Source organism: Blennius ocellaris, assembly GCF_963422515.1.
Source record: "Blennius ocellaris genome assembly, chromosome: 10".
Classification (NCBI taxonomy): Eukaryota; Metazoa; Chordata; class Actinopteri; order Blenniiformes; family Blenniidae; genus Blennius; species Blennius ocellaris.
Window position 1 is genome coordinate 14,026,796 of NC_137659.1, and position 21,343 is coordinate 14,048,138.

General features: G+C 41.7%; 3 protein-coding genes across 3 annotated transcripts; 2 read left to right on the forward strand and 1 right to left on the reverse strand.

Moving 5' to 3' along the window:
* The first annotated feature begins 5,711 nt into the window (after nucleotides 1–5,711).
* On the forward strand, nucleotides 5,712–11,810 carry slc35a3b (solute carrier family 35 member A3b). The gene is made up of 8 exons (XM_080503852.1): nucleotides 5,712–5,805; nucleotides 7,278–7,518; nucleotides 7,653–7,807; nucleotides 8,454–8,576; nucleotides 8,757–8,931; nucleotides 10,319–10,437; nucleotides 10,569–10,702; nucleotides 11,070–11,810. The coding sequence occupies exons 1-8, from the start codon at nucleotides 5,722–5,724 to the stop codon at nucleotides 11,155–11,157; spliced, it is 1,119 nt and encodes a 372-aa protein (XP_080359978.1). The 5' UTR covers nucleotides 5,712–5,721; the 3' UTR covers nucleotides 11,158–11,810.
* A 1,953-nt stretch (nucleotides 11,811–13,763) lies between these two features.
* On the reverse strand, nucleotides 13,764–15,370 carry fam78ba (family with sequence similarity 78 member Ba; the record flags this gene model as incomplete). Its single annotated transcript, XM_080503960.1, has 3 exons — nucleotides 13,764–14,006; nucleotides 14,616–14,895; nucleotides 15,036–15,370. The coding sequence occupies 3 exons, from the start codon at nucleotides 15,368–15,370 to the stop codon at nucleotides 13,764–13,766; spliced, it is 858 nt and encodes a 285-aa protein (XP_080360086.1).
* Nucleotides 15,371–16,471: 1,101 nt separating this feature from the next.
* On the forward strand, nucleotides 16,472–20,859 carry cmpk (cytidylate kinase). The gene is made up of 6 exons (XM_080503818.1): nucleotides 16,472–16,676; nucleotides 18,486–18,632; nucleotides 19,155–19,307; nucleotides 19,400–19,476; nucleotides 19,697–19,793; nucleotides 20,096–20,859. The coding sequence occupies exons 1-6, from the start codon at nucleotides 16,533–16,535 to the stop codon at nucleotides 20,135–20,137; spliced, it is 660 nt and encodes a 219-aa protein (XP_080359944.1). The 5' UTR covers nucleotides 16,472–16,532; the 3' UTR covers nucleotides 20,138–20,859.
* The last annotated feature ends 484 nt before the right edge of the window (nucleotides 20,860–21,343 follow it).

Here is a 21,343-nt window from a genome sequence, read left to right on the forward strand (position 1 = left end):
TTCTCTCTTTTCTATTTTGGCACAGATTTATCTTGCACAATGTTTCTTGATACAGCAACCTCTTAAAGTTTGAATTATGTCCCTCTTCCTTGTGTTTACATTTTTTCAGGACAATCCTGCTATTCTGCAAATCGCTTCATGTTGAGTGTGGATCGAAACATTGTTCAGGACAACATCACCTCCTTCGTTTCTGCCCTATGCCTGATGTTTGGGAGTTACTATTGCTTTAACATACATTACCCATCATGCCTGGCATCAACCCTGGAGTTTCTGCAGAGGTGTGTCTTTTTGGTTTTGATTAGGTTTATCTAACATTTTCACTTTATTTAGAAGTAGCTGCTACGTTGACTTGGGGCTTAGGGGACTTTTCATTTTACCTATTTTAAGTTTCTTAGTAATAGCTTGAATAATAAGTTATCATTGTGAAGATATTTGTTAATGTAAAGATATTTTGTTATTAATGCAGTTGTTTGTCTTGTTTCCACAGGTGTTTTTTCTCCATTAACCCGGAGAAGGGCACTAAAGTAGAGAAGACAAAAACATCCCGTCTTCATGTGAACCCCCGAGTCATCACATTGATTCAAGATCTTTCAGATTACGAGTGGCGTGATGCACAGTAAGCATCAGCAGAAGAGTTTGTTTGTGTTGTGTACTTGTTAACATAATCCAGGGACTGTTGTTTTGATCAAGTTTCATGTTATGATGTTATGCTATGTCATGATCAAGGGTCCATGTTAGTCCTACTCATTTGATTTCGGTACATACACAGACACTTGCAGCCTCAAAGGCAGAAGGCATTGGACATTAAGTGTCATTCTAACATGCACAGGTTCCTTTAACATTGACCTTCCCTTCAGAGGAAAGAGGGTGCCAGGTCATGATTATGTTTGTTAAAAAGAAACCCAATTTTGTTTTGAGGAGTACATGATACGAATTTGTACACTATGTTCAGAAATGATATTTCTGTTTTTCTCCATTTCTATTTTCAGCTGTAATCATCAGTGTCTTCATTATTTGACAGATTTTTTGTTAGTCCTACTCATTTGATTTCGGTACATACACAGACACTTGCAGCGTCAAAGGCAGAAGGCATTGGACATTAAGTGTCATTCTAACATGCACAGGTTCCTTTAACATTGACCTTCCCTTCAGAGGACAGAGAGTGTCAGGTCATGATTATGTGTTAGAAAACAACACAATTTTGTTTTGAGGAGTACATGATACAAATTTGTACACTATGTTGAGAAATTACATTTCTGTTTTGGCCCATTTCTATTTTCAGCTGTAATCATCAGTGTCATTATTTGACAGATTTTTTGTTTACTCACTAATTTGAGATGAATAAATTCTTGGAGAGGCAAGTTATTTGTTTGTTTTTGTTTGGTCAGTACAGTTCTTGAGATATACATTGCTTTTCTATTTGTAAATGCTTGAGATGTGCACACAGGGTTACGTTTTCCTTTTTCTGGTAAACGTCAAATGAAATCATCTAAGAGGTTGTTAAGCTAATTGTAATGTCTAAAACAGTTTACATTTTTCACTGAGCAATAATCATAACAGGCGATTCAGTTTATTTAGTATTTGGTGTTTATTTGACTCTAAAAAAACTTTAATCCTGTAAGACTGTAATATATATATATATGTCCCGTTGTTTTTACAGAAAAAAACTGGCAGCTGTGGTTACCAGAGTAATTCAGTAAAAAATACAGTACAAATGTAAACAACTTTACAGAACAACTTGTAAATTTCACATCCTAAAACTGTAGTAATTCACAAAAAAAAACATTTTAACTTGTAGATTACATAGTCCTTTACTGCTAATTTAACAGTACCAAGCTGCTTTTATACATACTATTTCAGTAATATTTAGATGCAGATTTTGCTTATTGTACATTGAATCCCGGTAAAATTTATATGAAGTCACTGTTTATTGTACATTGAATACCAGAAAAAATTACATTTAGTTATCGTTTATAGTACATTGAATCCCTGTAAAATGTACAAGTTGTTCTGTAAAGTTGTTTACATTTGTACTGTATTTTTTACAAAATTTTTCTGGTAACCACAGCTGCCAGTTTTTTTCCGTAAAAACAACGGATTTTTTTTTACAGTGTATAGTTGGAAGGTTTGCATAATGACTCCATGAGCGATTTCAATAATCAAAAACTGTAGCTAATGCACTTTTTTTTAAAGAATGACTGATATTTTATTTTCTCTTTAAGCTCAACCTGTAATACCATATCTGTAACACATTTTACAATTTTGTTATGGATTTCTTTTGCTTTTCTAAGTCTTTTTCAATACGATTGCGTCATTTCATAGCTGAGTTTTCAAAAAAAATATCACTTTGTCACTTTAATCCCCTCCCCCTCCCTTTTTTGCTACTGTATAAATAATTGTTATTAAATGCAAGTGAATTGAACACCAGAGGGAGTGCTGAAGCAACCTGATAGTTGTTTTCCTCCTCACGTCACCAGGATTTGAAGACTTGATGACGTCGTAGATTTCGCTGCCTGTATTCATGTCCAGGCACGAAATGTGAAAAAATGAAGTCAAACCACGCTCACCTGTATTTTTTCAAATCACTCAAGTGGATATTATACAAATTAGCCAGATGTTGTTGTTTTGTTTTGTCTTTTTAATTTTCTTAACTTTCTTAACTTTCTACCATATTTAGACTTTTTTTCCCCTTTTAACCTCTCTGCAGCTCCGGGCCTCATAATAAATCACTTGCGGCTTTAAAAGGATATTTATTCGTCCATCCGTCCTTTTTTTCGTATATTTACCCTTCTATAGACCTGAAGGTGATGTAGCCCATCCCAGCTGGTTTCTGGTTCCACCTGCTCTGATATCTGACATGGAAACTATTATATCACAACAGGCGTTCTCTTCAAATATTAACTTCTTTTTTTTTTCTCTAATCGTTCACATCATTCTTAATAACTCATCTTTATGCGTGTTTGACTCCAGATGATCATTATACCTCATTATGTTCCTTTGGAGTGATTTACTTTCCTTTCCCAAGTGTTTAAGAAAGGAAGTTCTCTGTCTTTTAAATACCTTTTGAAACAAGCCCTTTGACATTCTTTCTTCTCATTGTTCAAATTAATTCACCATATTAAGAATTTGATCTCAGGGATGTCATTTCACCTCATTACACCTTTGAGTTGAATCAGCGGAGCTGGTTGTGTCAGACTGAAGCTGCTTATAAACACAATAACTTGATCTCGCAACAGGTTAGTAGAGATTTTTTGCTTCTTTGTTATTTTATGCAGGTTTGATCATGTTAAGCTGGATTTGGATGTCCTGGTTTATTTTCTTTTTTTAAATGTCAGGTTTAAATGTGTCCTACCAACTAGTTTGTAGCATAAAAAGGTGAAGTCATTCCTCTACGAACGAGTTAATGGTTTAAAATTACTTTTATTTAATGCTGTGCAAAGAAAACACCCAATCTTCACATAGACATGTTGTAAATGCATCTGCCATTTTTATATAGGTATAATTATTAAAATAGAAAGACTATGGTCAGATCACCTTTTACTTAAAAAAACAGCAAACAACTAATTTCATTATTGTTGATTATCTTGCATTTTGTAGGACCGTCGTTCTGTGTCTGAATGGTATTCTGGGAATATATCTGCCTGGGAGGGTTTTCAACGCCATGCTTATATGTAAATACACTTTGAGATATAGTATTTAAAAGAAAAGACAAACTAATCTGATCAACACAGTAGCTGAGTAAACATGTATTTTGTATTTGAATAGCTTGTGTTGAAATAAATCTGTATTTTCTCTCTTTTTTTTTTGGGTGATAATGACCACAGCCAAAACCTAAATACTCTCAATGAAAATAAGCAAATAAGCAAATTTATTTGTAGCGCACTAATTCAAACACAGGGCACACTACTCTACAAAGAAATTCAAGAAAAGCTTTACAACAAAATAAAATAATTATATTAATAAAAGAAACATTATTAAAGTTTTAAAAGAAATGAAAGAAATACATTAAAGCAAGTAATAAAAATAATCTGTGTTAACCACAACCACTATAGGGTCCATTTTGGGACAATTGGACATGCCACAGATTTGGCGTTGAGTCTTTGGAGACGTTTGGCAGAATATTGACTTTTTACCACAAAAGGTAAGATCTTTGAAACTTAAGTTCAGTTAAACACGCAGTGCTTGGTAGGTATTGATTCAGCCTTCGGCACCACTGATATCACTGTACAGGGCGGCTTTCTATGATCTACCTTCAGGTAACATGTGGTAGTGGATCTGTTTGTCATCATCCTCCTACCAGAATACAGACGGCAGGAATCCAGTCAGGTCTGTTTGACCACCTGAGGCGGCTCTCGTGAGGTTCAGCACTTTCTTCTGACATTCTTCTGACTTTTGGGGTTTTCATTTCTGAACGAGATGAAATGTGAACATTTCTCTTGTTTGTAGAATCTAAAGAAAATTACAAGAGCAGAGAACTTTGAACCATTAGGAAAGATCCCGTTGTTCAGGGTCAGGGTGACGGTTAACGTTCGATCTACAGCCTGTCTGTTAAAGTCTCAGGTGGAAACATTTGGATAAACGCGTCCTTTGTAATTGGTAATAATTAAAAAAATAAACGCGGTGAGTGAAATATGTCTGATCGATTTCTCATTTATGATGATAGCATTTAGAGATAATTTGTTCGGTGCACTGTTTCAGCAGGTGCAGTGAATGAAAGGATGCTGAGACACGGCAGTCTCCCGTGGGTGATTTTGACATGTTGAAGATTTGTTTATTCATATTGCACCTTCAAAAGCAGCTGAAAAGGGATTTGACAGACAATTCTTTATAATAAAAAATAAATAAATAAATGACGGCAGGTGAAACCCCATGTCAAACTATTTTGAATCTACACTGCTAATATAAAGACATTGGATGTTCGGGGTTATTGCAACTATCAGAGGCATTTTAATGAACAGGAGTACAGCTGTTGACTCGGGAGGCACTCCCAGAGTGTGTTTCCATAGGAATCCGTGAGCGTCGTGTGTAAAGAACACTCACACCCTGCCACAGAGAGGGCGATTGTGTAGTCGTGCCTCTGCAGCTGCATAAGGAGGTCAGTGTGTTGAACACGCCACACCTCCTCTTCTGTCAACACTCCTTTTACTTCTGTGGCTTCCTGTACATCCTCTTTTCACCCGGAGCACCTCATACAACCCCCCCACCCACCCACCCCCGCCCCCACCCTCCACCCCCCGCCACCCCCAGCTATATTTTATGACTCAGAGGACTTTGTCTCTCAGTTGAAGGAAAAAAGTCACAGTTGCCGTTCAAACAAAATACTTGCTGTGTGAGTTTGAAATGAGCTGCTCTAATAGAACCAGGAACTGCTTAAAAAAATATTCATATGCGGGTCCACGAGGCAGAGATTATGAAGATAACGTGGCAGAAAGAGGACCAAGCGATGCAAACAACCGACCTGAGCCAAACCCACAGCTTTACCTTAGTAAAAACCAGACAAGGTGCTCGGGTCAGGTCCTCCCACCACTCAGAGAGAACTGGAAAATGATCAGCAGGCGTGACGTGTGTCGTGTCGCCTGCATATTCTACCTCTGTGCACCATAGTTTACTTTTTGTTTTGTTTGTATTCCTTTTTCTTTGGGGCTATGTGGCGGAGGTGACAGGAAGACGGAAGGATTGGTGGTGGTGTTGTTGTTAGAGAAAGAAGAAGGGAAAAAAAACATGCAAGAGTCAGGAAATCTTCAACTAAAGAAGGAAGAATGTCTTTCGACAGGAGACCTCGAGGACACTGGCAATATAAACCTGGTAATAACTCTCAGTGTTGTTAGTTGAGCCAACTCGTGTCGTTTGTTTCTGCTTATCTACAATGTTGGCTGCAGAGCAATGGCAGTGAAAGTGAAATCAGACTTGCCGAAGCCTCAGTGCACGGGGACGGAGCCCGTGGCTGCTGGCAAGTGTCAGTATAGTGGTACAACTGTTGGAATTATTCACTCAACAAGAAAACAAGTTTCAAGAATTGACACATATTTGGGTCATAGAAACAGGCTGATCCTCCGAACGAATGTCGTATCAGTGAAGTGGTAATTTATACTAACAGTTGATCGTTTGTTACAATATGAATCACCATTTATACCGAAGTGTTGAATTGAAATTTGCTTTAACTTTTTAATTTCCCTTTTTTAGATTGACAATTAATCGTGTTCAAAAATGTGTTTGTTCATTCATTCATTCGTTCGTTCATTCTTTCATTCGTTTATTTATTTATTTATTTAATGATTTGATGATTTGAATGAATGAACAGAAATATTGCATTATTTCATCATTACACAAGAGGGAGCTCCAGTCAGAAAGTATTTAACATGTCATGTAAATGTGTGCATTTGTGAAAGCTGCTAAAGAAACTAAATCTAGGATATCTCTCTCTCTCTCTCTCTCTCTCTCTCTCTCTCTCTCTATATATATATATATATATATATATATATATATATATATATATATATATATATAATTCACAATGAATATGCAAACCCCAACAACATGAGGATGAAATGTATTTGTGATAACTTTGATGTACTATGTCCAGACACGCATTGTTCCAGTGAATATTCACTCATTTCTGCCAGTTCACAGTGACCATGTTTAAGAAACGTACTGGTGGTTTGAGTTTTCATCTTCAGTTCAGTTCAGCGCGCTAAATTAGTTCACGTCACCTTCACAGATCACATTTTTCCTGACTGTGCTTCACCAACAACTTCTTCTGCTTCCCAAAACCTGTTTATCTTCCATCGAGTTTCCTCTCATTTCTTTCTTTTCTCCCCTGGTTGGTACTAAACTCTGTAATCCACATCTATCTAAAGATATCGGTTCAAGGACACTCAGGAACACTGTGTTCTTTCTCCCCCTCGTGCTGTTTGGCAGTGACAGATAGTGACCTTGCTGATATATTGTTACAGTTATAGTTACAATGTAGACAGACATAAAGCTGTGGCCTTTGCACTTTATACCTCTTTCACCTAATAACTCTTTTCTGTAAATAGTGTTTTTGTTGTCTATTTGCTGTCACGCCACTGTCCATGTATATATTAGTCATCTTAATCCTTGTACATGACACAACAGCTATCAACCCAAACTGTGTACATTCACGAGTAGCTGGATGACACTGATCCACGAAATCCTGTTTGTCAAGCTTTATCTTGAGTCCCTCAGACTGGTAGAACATAGACGGCCTCTCTGAACTCAATCCGATCTGGGCCTCATTTCTCATGTCCGTCCCACAGGCGACGTCTCTGTTGGCCAGCGCAGAGTCTCCCACGATGGTCCCGTCTTCGACGCAGTCTTCAAGGCTCAAATATGTGTCTTTGGGGGTGCTGGTGTTGCAGACCACCTCTCTGGTGCTCACCATGCGCTACTCCCGTACCCTGAAGGAGGAGGGACACCAATACCTGGCCTCCTCCGCAGTGGTGTCTGCTGAAGTCCTCAAGATCCTCACCTGCACCGTCCTGGTCTTTAAGGACAACAGTGAGTAGGAAAGAGACGCAAGTCTATTTGCTCCAGTGATTTCTTCTCTTTGGGACCCTCATGGGGAAGTAGATTTCTAATATATCACTTGGCCGAGCCCAAGATTGAATTACTATCAACCCGCTCTCTATTAGGTTACAGCTTGAGAGGAATGAAGCAACTGTTGAAGGAACAGATTGTGAACAATCCCATGGAGACTCTGAAACTGGCCGTCCCTGCAGGGATCTACACCCTGCAGAACAATCTGCTCTATGTTGCCTTGTCAAGCCTGGATGCAGCCACCTATCAGGTTAGACATGGATGGATGGATGGATTGATGGATTGATGGATGGCTTGTTCGTGTTCATTTTATGTGTGTGTGTTTTCTCTGTGATGGACTGATAACTTGTCTGCCATCAAATGACAAAAGCAGTACAGGTGATGGATGAATGAATAAGTAGGCTTGAAAATGTCAATGTGTTGCTCACTACTGTGGTTTTGTTGCTGCTTCTTCCTGTCATTAGTTTGTAAATCTTTTTTTTTTTCATGCCAGAACAGCCCTTCAATAATACAACTACACTAAGTTACTAAGGCGGGTTCCAAGTGAAGGGAACACAAGTACCTAGTCATTTTTGACCAGGTAGCAAAGGCAGTAAACTACATACTTTGGCTGTCAAGAACAAAATAGACTATTCTAATATCTGGAGAAGTCTGGTTTCGGAATATATTGAATTTTGGATAGAAAACTCTGTTTTGATATTTTGAGTTCTTGACAAATTAAAAAAAAGAAGGAATAAAAAAAAAAAAAAAAAAAATCAAATAATGCATGTTTAATAACACTGTTGCTGTATGGCCGTCCCCATGCTCAAGCCTGCCCTGGAGAATGTGCTGTTATATGGTATTAATTTTCTGTTATCTTTATGTCATGTTGATGTTTGTGTTTGTGCCTCTCACAGGTCACATATCAGTTGAAAATCTTGACCACGGCAATATTTTCTGTGACCATGCTTGGGAGGCGGTTGGATTGCCACCAGTGGTTCTCCCTCCTCCTCCTGATGATGGGAGTCGCTTTAGTGCAGGTAAACAAACCCTGTGAAGTCACGTTTTCATTTTATGACACGTCTCTGAACAAATATTATTAACTTAACAAATGTTGAAGCAGGTTTTTTTTTGTGGGTTTCCCCCCCCCCCTTGTGCATATTTGAAGTCCCCCTCGAACTGCCTGAACGTCTGAATATTTGTGCTTGAACCTTCACCAGTGGCCCACCAAGTCTGGAGATGAGTCTGAGCAGAAGGTTCTCACTGCAGGCTCCCAGTTCGTGGGATTGATGGCCGTGCTGATGGCCTGCGTGTCCAGCGGCTTCGCTGGCGTTTACTTCGAGAGGATCCTCAAGGAAACCAAGCAGAGTGTGTGGCTGCGTAACATTCAGCTGGGTGAGTGGATCTGGCCTCTGTGACTCAGGCTGGGTGAGTTGACAACTGTGACATGAGACATCAGATACGAAATGGAGCTTTTTGAAGCTGGTGATGTGACATTGGTACATTCTCTGCGTAAAAAAGGGAATTCAGTCTGATGATTCTGCTTTGAATCGAGTTCCACCTTTGCTGTCTCTCGCTAAAAGAGGACAATTCCACTGACACGCCTCAGGCTGAAGTGGTCACACACGTCAGGCCAAAGAGCAACAGTCATAGTTAATAACTGTAATTAGGTCACTTTTCTAAGTCTCACCATATTTTATGCCGTTTGCATTGTGAGTTGTTCTCTCGTTGTCTCTGCCGGATTGTGTTAATACTTCAGAGAAACAGGTTTCTCATGTTCAACAGCATTATATTAATGGCTCACCACCTTATGACCTGACGAATAAGGAATAATATCAATAACCGGAACAAACCTGATGACTTATGAATTCCAAAGTATTTTTGTGACATAATTGACAGATACAGTCAGTATTATAGCATTTGCTGTATTTGCTTTCAGTTTATGTGCTGTATGATTGTTGGTGTGATGATGAGACGAGAATAAATGATACAGTATTTGTCTTGTGTATGTTTGCGACCTCTAGAGGTCTTTCAGTGAAGCAACAGCACAGCAGTCCAGGGCCTCTTCAAACCTCTATAAAAAGACTTAAGTTGTGCCTTTTACTTAAAAAAACAAAAACAAAAAAATACATCTGTACACACTGCACAGGTTATTTTATTTTTAAATCTGCTTTCTGGTTTGACATTTCTGCACCCGCCAGCTGAATGCACACAGAGTCTGCTGTTTAGTTCAAATTTGTACCCTGCAGACTTTTGCTGACCTTGCTTTTGCTGACTTCCATGATACAAGGCTCAAGCAGAAAGCCAGCGCTTGTTCTTATCTGCTTTATAGATATTCTATGTTAGAGACCAATCATGGTTGGTTGACCATACATCTACTCACAGATCTCTACTCTGTAAATACTAAAATTACTTTAACATGTCTAGGTGAGATTAACATCCTGTATTGTTTTTGTTACTCACTCATTAGTATTGTTTGTTGTAAGAAACGTTTCCTTTCATGTTTGGCATTTAGTTTTTGCCTTAAAAACTTTGGAAGGTGCGGAAGTTCTATTATCCATCCATCACGTTTTATTACGACTTTACCCTTTTAACGCTCATATTCACAACGACAAGCAATTTAGAATGAATGTTGTTTGAATGGAGAAAATCCACACTCGAAGTGAGAACTTCACACACAAGAGGCTTCCAAGCCCAACTGGGCTCCAACACCCTGGCTCGTTATGAGTTTGTTGTCGTCAGTCTGAGGGCAGATTTTCTTAAACTCTCGCATCTCTTTCAGGTGTGTTCAGCTTTGTGTTTGGCTTCATTGGGATGATGACGTATGACCACCAGAGAGTGAGAGACGCCGGGATATTTCAGGGCTACGACCATATTACCTGGATCGTTGTCATCTTGCAGGTTCGGCCAGTGTTGTGCGTTACAGCCGCGTTCGTCAAGTGGTCTCATCGTCACATCCTCCTCCCACAGACTTGCCTCCTTGTTGTCTGAGTGTGCTGGACAGTTTGTAACACAGTGGTCTCTGCCTGCAGGCTCTGGGTGGTCTGGTTGTCGCCGTTGTTATTAAATATGCAGACAACATCCTCAAAGGCTTTGCTACCTCCCTGTCAATCATCACGTCGACGCTCATCTCATATTTCCTATTGAAAGACTTCACTCCCACTGGGTAAACATCGGCATGCTCGCTCATTCTGTTCAAAAGCCTTGCTCTGGAAACTTTTCCACTGGTAGAAAAATTCACAACCTTGAGCCTTGGAGCTGTGCCAGCAGCTTTACTTCAAGGTAAATAAATATTAGGAGCCACTACAGTGACCATGGAGTTTGTTGCAGACATCCTCTGTCTGGCAATCATTTCTAATAACCCCGGCTTTTGCTTCTCTTTAGTTGTGTAGCAACGTATCCACTCTCACAGCATGGCGACTTCACGGAGGCGCTGGCACAGCTACAGACTCTTATTATTTACCTGATTGTACAATGACTATTCTGTATTTCATCTAATGTTTTCCCTCTCCCTGCTCCTGCCTTTCCTTCAGGTTGTTTTTCGTCGGGGCAGTCCTGGTCATTGCTGCTACGTTCTTCTACGGCTACAAACCTGGTCATAGCAGCACAGTCAAAGTGTAGCGATGGACTTTTGAGAACTGTGCTACAGACACACTGTATGGTGCTCCCTTACAGAGACGACGCTGGCCACCCGCCATCAACGGAGCAGGACTCTATTCGCAGTATTGTGGATGTAAGGGATGTGAATGGGACATATCCTGTCACAGGACAGCTGTGATTTCAGGTTTGCTACAATCATGTATAGTGTGTTTGCCTGGTAAGGGATCTTGTTATGAGCTACTGACAAGAGGCAGTGAAGCTGACTTGCCCTGTTGTCACACTCTAGTACACTGACAGAAAACACTATGTGTGGTTTAACGGGGCTTTTAAGGGACGATTATAATCAAACCAGCATCCAAACATTAGGAAGTAGAAAAAATATGCTATAGTTTAATATTCAAATTATATATGTATGGAATATGGGGTGTATTTACAAGGCAATATTTGTATTTATGGTGCTGAAGGGCTGACTTCTGAAAAAGAGCAACCCATGACAGAGCTTCCATCTAGTGGTGGAATAAGGGGCAAACTTGCTGCAGTAAGGAGGGGCTACCTCTGTCCAAAGATGCTGAATGTCCTTTTTTATACAAGATGAGATAAGAGCTCATATAAAAGACGTATGGCTGCTTTGACCTTGCTCTTCCCAGCCTGGGTTTTTTTTTTAATATGAAGAACACTCCTTCTGTTGTTATTTAAATGCAAAATAAAAGTCTTTATGTAAGAACAAATGAATAAATTAAAGCATCTTCTATGCTAAAGCCTTGATCCTTTCTCACATCAAAGTGTATGTGTGTGCCTGCTTCTCTGCGTGTTTCTGAGAACCCTCACACACATACTAATGCATAAACACAGGGCAAGGCACACCCATGAATATTTTCAACTGTTTTTTTTTTTTCCCAGCTCCAGTTGCGGTGAAAACCAAACCAGTCTCTATAGCAACAGATGTCTGAGTGAGCTGAGGTGCTGTGACAAATGCAGACACACTGAATTCGTATGACCTATTTGAACCTCTGATAAAAAATTTTTAATGATTGCACCAATATGTTTATTCAGCAATAACCCTGATAATGCAGATTTTGAACAGATGAAGAAAAACAAACAAACATGTTTTTTTTGTTGGTTTTTTTCGTGATGTTTTTAGCAAATATAGTTTACAGTCAGAAAATTCTTGCATAGATGTCGATTTCTAAGAATAGTTGTGAATTTGGTCATTGCACTAGTGTGTGTGTAGGATCAGGTGGATCGGGAGGGGGAGACAAGAAGCGGGCATATGGCAAGGTGAAATGTGAACCTGGAGAGAAGCACAGATGGAGGATGAGTCATGTGGCTGGAGTGTGGAGTGGCAGACCGGGACTTGGGACCGAGTCCATCAATGAGCCACTGGACAGACCACAGTCATAAAAGAAGGAGTGTCTTCATCTGTGTTTATCTGCAGATATCCGAGGAGAAAATGGGTATGATATTGAGGTATGGCCTCATAGGACTAGGGCCAGTTATACTTAAATAAATAAATAAAAACACTGGTTGATTTCCCATGAAAAAAAAAAAAAAAAAAAAAAAAACCCTGAAAAGATTTATGTAACTTTTGTATTACAACACTGATTAGAATCGCATCCGATCTACTCGTGGTCTGTGTGCAGTTTGGCCCCATTAAAGGGTATTCGACGATATATGCTTCCCGACTGGCGTCACCCTCTCGTTTTAAATTTGTTGCTGGCACTATCCCCAGTCATTTACGCTGCACTTACTGAAAGCGCGGCCGACATGATTTATTTAAGGTAGTGACAGATCCAGCTCATCTCTCTGATGGTTTGTCACCATCTGAATACGATATCGGCTGCACAATAGAAGCAGAGGACTTGAAAGTATGTTGGTGCAGAAGTTTGGTGTATTAGCAAAAAAAACCCAGTGAAAACTACAGAACATTTGCTTTTCTTCCACACTTTTATGCCAAGTGGGTGTTCTTAATACAATCTGATCAATGTATGAGTTAAATCTTAACCTAAAAAGATTCATGTAATACTTTGTCTCTTTTAAAGTAATCTGAATACATCCTTTAAGTACTGGTACTGAGTGTGCTGAAGGCCTTTGTTGGCACAGACGAGGTTCAACCAGTCCACAGGGATTTTTTTGGCTGACTTTTCAATCAAAAGGTCATCAGGTATCAAGTTATACAAAACAAATGCTATTCTTAAACTTCTTCAATGAGAGTTTTTCTTCTTCCTCTCACGCTCATGCAATAAAGTCTTCATAAGGATGCAGGATGCAGTTTGTCTTGTGGTATAGTACCTTTGCAGAACATCTAAAAACACTGTTCCTTCTTCACTAAAAAGGCAGGCAGAACTCTTTATTGCAGTCAAAAGCTTGTCAAGGGTTGGATGCATCTCCAGCACCATACTGCTCTTTCACTTTTATGAAGATGTAATATCCACTCCGGGTTATCATAGTAGTCCACTTGAATCCTCCAGGGATAATAAAAAAAAAAAAAGAATTAACATTAAAAGAAATACTGGAAACCGCTGGTCTTAGTGATTTCATCACCTTTCTATCTGCCTACATCCTCCATTTTCTTCCAAAAGAGAACAGTGAATGACTTGTCTCTGTAACCACGGGACCCCCCCCCCTTTTTACTTCGGTGGTATGACCACAAGCGGCGCCCCTCTCCGCGGTCTCCACATTAGCACTTGGGCGTCATTGGCGTTTGGCCTCCCGAGCGCATTGGGAGGGATGGGCTCCTGGTAGTTGAGGATGTGTGGCTGCTCCTGGTAGGGGCGACCCACCAACGAGGCCCGGGAACCCAGGGGCATGTCTGGATCCACGGCGATGTCCACCCGCATCCGCCAGCGCACCGTCTGCAACACGATCCGCTCCTGGAAGAGGAAAAGTGGAATGATGCCGACGTAAATAACTCTGGTTTCTCTCTACAGCCCAAAAACATGTTTGCGGTTCTCTGATGTCTCTCAATATTAGAGATAATTGTGTATGACTGTCTGCCTCCCTGTGCTTGACCCGTGAACAACTCGTGGTCTATGTCAAACACAATAATAGTATCATGTTCATGCGTGTTGCTCATGCAGCTCATACAGCTGACTATCATTTCAAACATCATGCCATTCATTTGAACACACAGAATTTCACAAAGACACAGGCCCACAGGTACGTTATTTTCCTCGACTTACGTCATGAACCAAACTTTACGAAAAGTTGACCACCTTTTCCAGGAAGGCTTCAACATTGAATATTGTATAAAGTTACAACCACATTAGCGCAGGGCTGATTTTTGATGGCTATTGCAGTTGCTATTTTCAGGAGGGTTGCAGACAGCGAGGTTCTCTGTAACTTTACACCTTCAAGGAAAGTGCAGGAAAAACAGAGTCCGTGTGAAATGCAAGAGCAAAGATGTGTTACCGGAGTTTCTTGGTTTGAAGCGAATGAAACATCTATATGATTTGTTGGTAAGAATTGAAATCGTCACCTACCTTGGTGACAGAGTTCATGGCGACCAGCCAGGTGATGAAACTCTGGTCTCTGGTGATGTGGGTCAGCATGGGTGTGTTGCTGTTGCTGATGGGAACTGCCCACGTCACGCTGGGGTAAAAATTGTCGTTCATGCCGACCGTCAGCCGGGACGGTTTGGACGTAGGGCCAGTGAGAGTGACCGTCTCCGTGGTGTTACCATACCAGGGGTAGCTGACGCCATCTGAGTCACTGATGGCCTTGACCCGACCCTCACGCAGCTCCGGTAACTCCCAGCTGGACCTGTGGCAGTGGGCGGAGGAGCACAGTGAGAGACAGAGGAGAGGACAGGGCTGTCGGTGGGGACATGCTCTGATGCTTTACGCATGTTTAGGTCAACAAAGAGCACAAAGTTATTCACGTGATGTCTTCTGGGGACTTACATGCCAATGTCACCATATGTGTTGTAGAACTCCATTTGGGTACAAGCTTGAATCCAGCCCACGACCCAAGTTTCATTGCGGGGCACTGGTGGCATCACAACTCCCGCCGAGGCCCTGAAGTAAGGTGTCTTGTAACGGAGCACAATCGGTGAGTTTTCCTCAATGATGGTGGGGCACTGGTCAATAGAGGCAGACACCTCATACACCACAATGTTCTCCCGTCTGATGCGGGGCTTGCATGCAATGCTCTGAATACAGCCCATAGTGCAGGCAACAAGCAAAATGAGCAAAACCAGAGAAGAAGGGGGCAAATGATACCTGGCCAGTATGCACATCAGTCCCCTCAGGGTTCCACCCTTGCCTGAAGAGTAGGTCTATTCTTTTAATTGCACATCATCAATGATTGGTTCGGGAAGAAGAAAAAGAAAAAGAAAAAAATAAATGACTGGGAGCAATGCAGTCACCATTGATCAAACGTAAAAACACCCAGCATCATATTTTCTGGATGATGTGGAGGTGAGATCGTAGCGTTTCCTCGGGGGGAAGTATCACAGCTCTCCGCAGCCTCCTCCCCCCGGTCTGCCTGCTGACTGCCGCACTGCCCTTGGCGCTCGTCCCCAGAAACTGCAATCCGGCCTCCCCGGGGCTGCTGATGCGCCTCCGCCGAGCGTCCGCCGGCTCCTCGGTTCCCGGTCGAGTCCGCGCGTCCGGCTGCACGTCTGTGCCCCTTGATCCTGCTGCTCTGCTCCCGGCTCTGTGCTGTCATGTCAAGTGGCGACAGGGCAGCCAGGTGCGTCAGAGGAGGGGGATTGGATGTCTTTTGTTTGCCTGGCTTTTCCTTGGATAATTTTCGCCCTTACGTCCGCGCGGCGCCCTCAGAAGGCGAAATCGGTGTCTTCATCACTCCGACCTGCACGAGCACAAGTTTCTTTAAAAAAATAAATAAATAAATAAACGAGCGGGTCTTATAAAGGCGAGCCGCCGGGGCAGTCGGGGGCTGTTTTTAATGTTTTCCTCGCCGTGTGGCTTCCATTCTTGGGACGCATGAATGGTGCACCATGAATGGAGGCAGCGAGGCGGCAGAAAGCTGCGGGCAGCGGGGACTCTACCGTCTCGACTCGCCGTCTCATCGCGGAGTGTCCCCGGGCCGGCTGAGCATCACGGGCGGCGGAGCATCCTCTTCCTGAGGCTAGTCGCCTTGTTGGGTTTGGAGGTGCTGATGCTGTGTGGGGAGGCAGGGGAGGGGCGTCACCCGACCTCTGCATTGAAAAAAAAAAAAAAAAAAAACACAGCGAATGGGCGTGGCTACGTCGGGCCCGCGTGACCGCTGCGCCTTCTCTCATTGGCCCGCCATGTGGCAATGGCGGAAGTAGTGTCGTTTGAGTCACCGTCGGATCCTGACACGCATCCATCCACCGGTCAAACGGCCGTTTTTTTTTTCAAGCGTATGTCCCCACCCCGCCGCCGGCTCGCCCCCGCTGCTGGTGGTGCTGGTTTATGTTCGGCCGGCTGTTCGCTAACGTGTCACGGAAGGCGCCGAGCTTGTTGAGCCGAGTGTTGCCGACAATGAAGCCGCAGGTTGTGTTCGTGCTGGGCGGGCCTGGAGCCGGCAAAGGGACCCAGTGCTCCAGAATCGTAGAGGTACGCGATAAAACACAATGAAAACTATCGACGTCGTGGCAAAAAAAAAAAAAAAAAAAGTGCTTAATCCGTTTCTTTAATAACCGCGCATGTGATTTGCAACTATTAACCTTGAATTATCTCACTTTCATTGCCTTCCGCTTGCCCTCTAAATATGAACCTGACTGTTAGCCTGCCGGCTAGCTGGCTAGCCCCACCATCTACGTCCAGCGAAGAGCAAACAAACTGTATATAACCATTCGACAAAGAACTTCTATTCAAGAACATTCATAGTATTGTATCCAGAACTATGAAGGCAAAACTCCCGAGTCGTAAGGGTGGCACCAGCGGGGATTGAACCGCTTCCTGTCTGAAGCTCTGACCGCAGAGAGGCACATGATGGGTTAATCCTCATCAGCGACGCTTTGATACAAAAGAGATTCTTCACCATTATGTCTAAATAACAAAGTTGAAGCTGCAGATAATAAGACTTCATCCATCCAACAGCAGGACGTGCTCTGTCATCACTGCGGCCCTGCAGTTGTGTCTTGAATATCAGTGAAAGGGATTTTGTAAACTACTGTAAAAACGCAGACACATTATGGCTCAACAGGCTTGACAAACCTGCACTTTAACAGAACATTGTGCATTTTCTGAAACTACAGGATGCTCAGTACAGTGTGAATGAGGGGATGGTGGTGGGCCAAAAGTTCAGTTTCATTTATGACCAAACATTGTAAAGCCGTATAATGATTGCATTATATATTTTGTATATTTACAGAAGGTGCTAAAATCGGTGTTTTTGCACCGATTCATGTTATTTGAGTGATTGAGTTTAATCAGGTTTTTAAGAAAAAGACATACCCCAGCTCTTATTTGCACTTAAGATACACATTCTGGGTGTGGACTCAAGTTAAAAAGAAAGGTTTCCATTGTGTTTAGTTCTCTATTGCTCTTATAACAATGCAAGACTGGTTTATACACTCAAGCACACAAGCCTGAAACAAGTAGATCCTGTCTGTGGACTTTAATTTAACAAATGTAAACAGAAAACCATCATTTACTTCCTGCTCATGTCAGGTGATGACAGGTGCTACAAATTTGCATCTTGCCATTGATTATGCAAATTGTCATTTATGTCTTTTTAAACTTTCCAATCACTGAGCGTCGTGTTCGACTGTCTGTCACCTTAAAAACCTCTGAGGATAAACCAAGGTCTTCTTCATACCGCCACGCAGTCATAGTGGAGCCAGCACCACAAACCCTGCTCACATTTCCTTCAGGCTGTAACCTTTATATTGACTTAACTCTGGAGGGAAAATTGTGTAACAACCAGTTGAAGTGCATGTTGGTCACGCCTTTGCGGACCTCGACCACGAACAAATGTTGATACAGTCACTTTATTGGGTGAGATAAGCAAACCGCTGTTTGATATGTTCAATAAAACTAATAACTAACAGGGCTTCCAGAAAGGGAGAAAAGTGGGAATTCTGACGTGTGCGTCTGATCAAGCGACCCTGCTTCCACTATTACTGTTTACTGATGTTCCTGGGTGTTGGCTGCCATGCTTCGTCTTGCAGTGGTGAAGCTGGAATGGCCGGGGCAGCATAAAAGCTCCTTTCATCCGCTACAGAAGTGCCAAGTTTTTCCAGAATGCATGTGAGCAGGGTTTAACCTATCTGTGAGGAGGGTGTACACTTTAGAAATTTATCGTCATCACCAGAGGGTGTAACTGTTATTTTGACATTAATTAAGAAGCTGTATATGTATGTATATGCAAATATATATATATATTTTCTTTTTCCAAATGAACTTTTTAATCTTTTTCAGAGCTACAACTACACCCATTTGTCAGCTGGGGATTTACTCAGGGCGGAGCGAGCCAGAGAGGGCTCGGAGGTTGGACAGCTCATCGCAAACTATATCAAAGATGGTAAAATTGTCCCGGTGGAGATCACCATCAGCTTACTCGGAAAGGTACGTATCCAGGCCAGGTTGTAAATCTTGTTTGTGTCTGCAGATCTGTTGTGAATGCCATAAGTCAGCCACTAAAAAAGCCACTAAAAAAAAAAAGTTTGAATTGTTCACAGACCTGTTTGACAAGTGTGTGTTGATGGGTTGAACTTGCAAACTATGCAGCTGTGGAGCAGTTGTTTTAGAGGATAAAAAATCTTGTGGTGATTCATGAAACGATTTCACTCCTCTTAATGAGTTACATTATATTCATGTCATCTGAATTTGGTTTTGGTGGCTGTTAAAAATGGGCCTTTTCCCAAGATAAGATTAAGACTTGATATGTGGCAGTTCTTTATCATGACCGTCTGTCTTTTTTTTTAATTTCTAGACATCAGAAACAGTCTTATTGGTTATGAGAAGTAAATAACGTCACTTGGTGTATTTGGTTTCATCTTTTCTGTTCTTGTTTAAACCTTCACAGACCTGAATTCACTTCTCACCAGAAGTCGCGCGGCGTGTTACACGATGCTTGTCTTTTCTCAGGCGATGGAGGAGACGATGCAGGAAGATGAGAAGAAGTGCAGTTTCCTAATAGACGGTTTCCCTCGCAACGAGGACAACCTTGAGGGATGGAACAGGGTCATGGACGGCAAGGCTGATGTCAAATTTGTGCTTTTCTTTGACTGCAATAATGACGTACGTCTTGAAAATCAGATCGTTCCACCCCCTCGGCTTGTTTTTAAGTGAAATGCTCGATGTGACGTGTTGTTTTATTTTTGTGTCCGCAGACTTGTATCAACAGGTGTTTAGAAAGAGGAAGGAGCAGTGGACGTACAGATGACAACAGAGAAAGCTTGGAGAAAAGGTGCCAATCCTCTTTACAAAAAAAAAAAAAAGAAAGAAAAGAAAAAATAGGAACTATCTCTTTACGTACACCAGTTCTCCCATCTGATCGGTATAGATTCCTTTGACCCATTTCACAGACTAGTGGTTACCTGCATGTAGGTTTCTGGCCTAATTCGTCCCTCCTTTCAGTCCCTCGTGTCCCCTGACCCGAATAACAGGCCGTATTTGTCTTGACGCAGAATCCAAACCTATCAGCAGTCGACACGACCAATCATTGACCTGTATGAGAAGCACGGCAAGGTGCGCACCGTGGACGCCTCTCGCTCCGTGGAAGAGGTGAGTCAGAAGCATCAGCTGCGAGAACAGCCGCCGAGGCGACCCACACGTTTGATGAAAGAATAGTAGGGTACGATGTCGGACATTTTCTCGCAGCCGAGTTGAGCTGTTTTAGGAAGCAGTCGACCAAAGTGGATTAAAAACGGAACAAAAAAAAAGAGTTTTTCTGCTCCAAACACGCTGAACTGAAATGTAAAAGCTCTTTTTGATGGGAGCAGTGGAAATGCATCATGTATCCAGTCTGATGAGACCAGAGGTCTGGTTGATGTGTCAAATGTCTCCCCCTCTCTCTTCTCCTCCAGGTGTTTGCAGATGTGAAGGCCATCCTCGACAAAGAAGGCTGAGTTTCTTCGCCTGCCAACATTCATTCACATTCATAGTTTACTTTTTATCAACTGCAATTACGTTATGATAGGTTTATATGTCCAATCATGAATTTTTACGTTTGATTTTCACATCTTTTTTTTGTAAACGCAACACTTTCCATTATGTCATGGTTGTGGCTCGAGATGCCGACTCGTAATGAACTAGGAAAGTTTACAGTTCTTCATCTGTTATTAGTAGTCTGAGGCCTTCGCATCAAAACAAACTGCACCAGTAACTCCTCCTGTCGATCACTGACACCCACCGTAATTGAAGTCTTTAAAATGGTGTTCTTCATGATTGTTTTCAGAGGATCATGAGAAGCAGCCGCCATGCTTCAGACCAAAAGAGATGCTTGCTTGATGCTGGAGAAAAACATGGAGTTAGGTATTTACTCAATAGCTACTAGTCTGCGTGTCACTGCAATAAAATGAATGCAACATTGGTTTCATGTTGAGTGTATGCAACAGTGGATCTTTCAGTTGTTTCTGTCACGTAAATAATTTCATGTGTTTGGTTGAATGAAGAACATCTGACACTTAAACGTGACTTTGTCACAGATTCGACTTTTTAGGCAGGAAGAAAAATGAAGGTTAAAATGAAAACGTGTGTGGAACATGTACGGCATCTGTAGGAATGGAGCACTATGAAGATCAAATAAAAAATATTTGCTTTTCTTTGACCACCGTTTTTATGATCTGTATCTTCAAGTATTCACTGGTTTGATTCCTTATAATGTATGAGGCTTAATACCATAGTGCAGTAACAAATACAATTAAACCAAGAAGGTTTACACATGGTGGACAATATGTGTTTGAATAAATGAATAACTGATGAATTGTTCTTGAGGTAATTTAGTCTACAGGCTTTTCCTGCAGCCCAAAGTTATTTCCAGCTCGATAAAAGAAGGTGGAAGGATAACTTTCAACTCCAGTACGGTTATATCTTGATCGGCCACCAGGGGGCATTGCAGGACAGACCATGTCAGGTGAAACGTTATCGCTTTCTACCCATCATTTACTCATTACATAGTCAAACACAAGTTAATGGGATTACGCGACAAACAACGGTGATGGGTTAATTGTCTGTAGATTTTTTTTTTTTTTTTTTAAGTTTTCCAATCACAGCTCAGTCGTGATGCCAAGACGCTAAATATACCAAGCCTGACTCTTAATGAGAGTAAACAA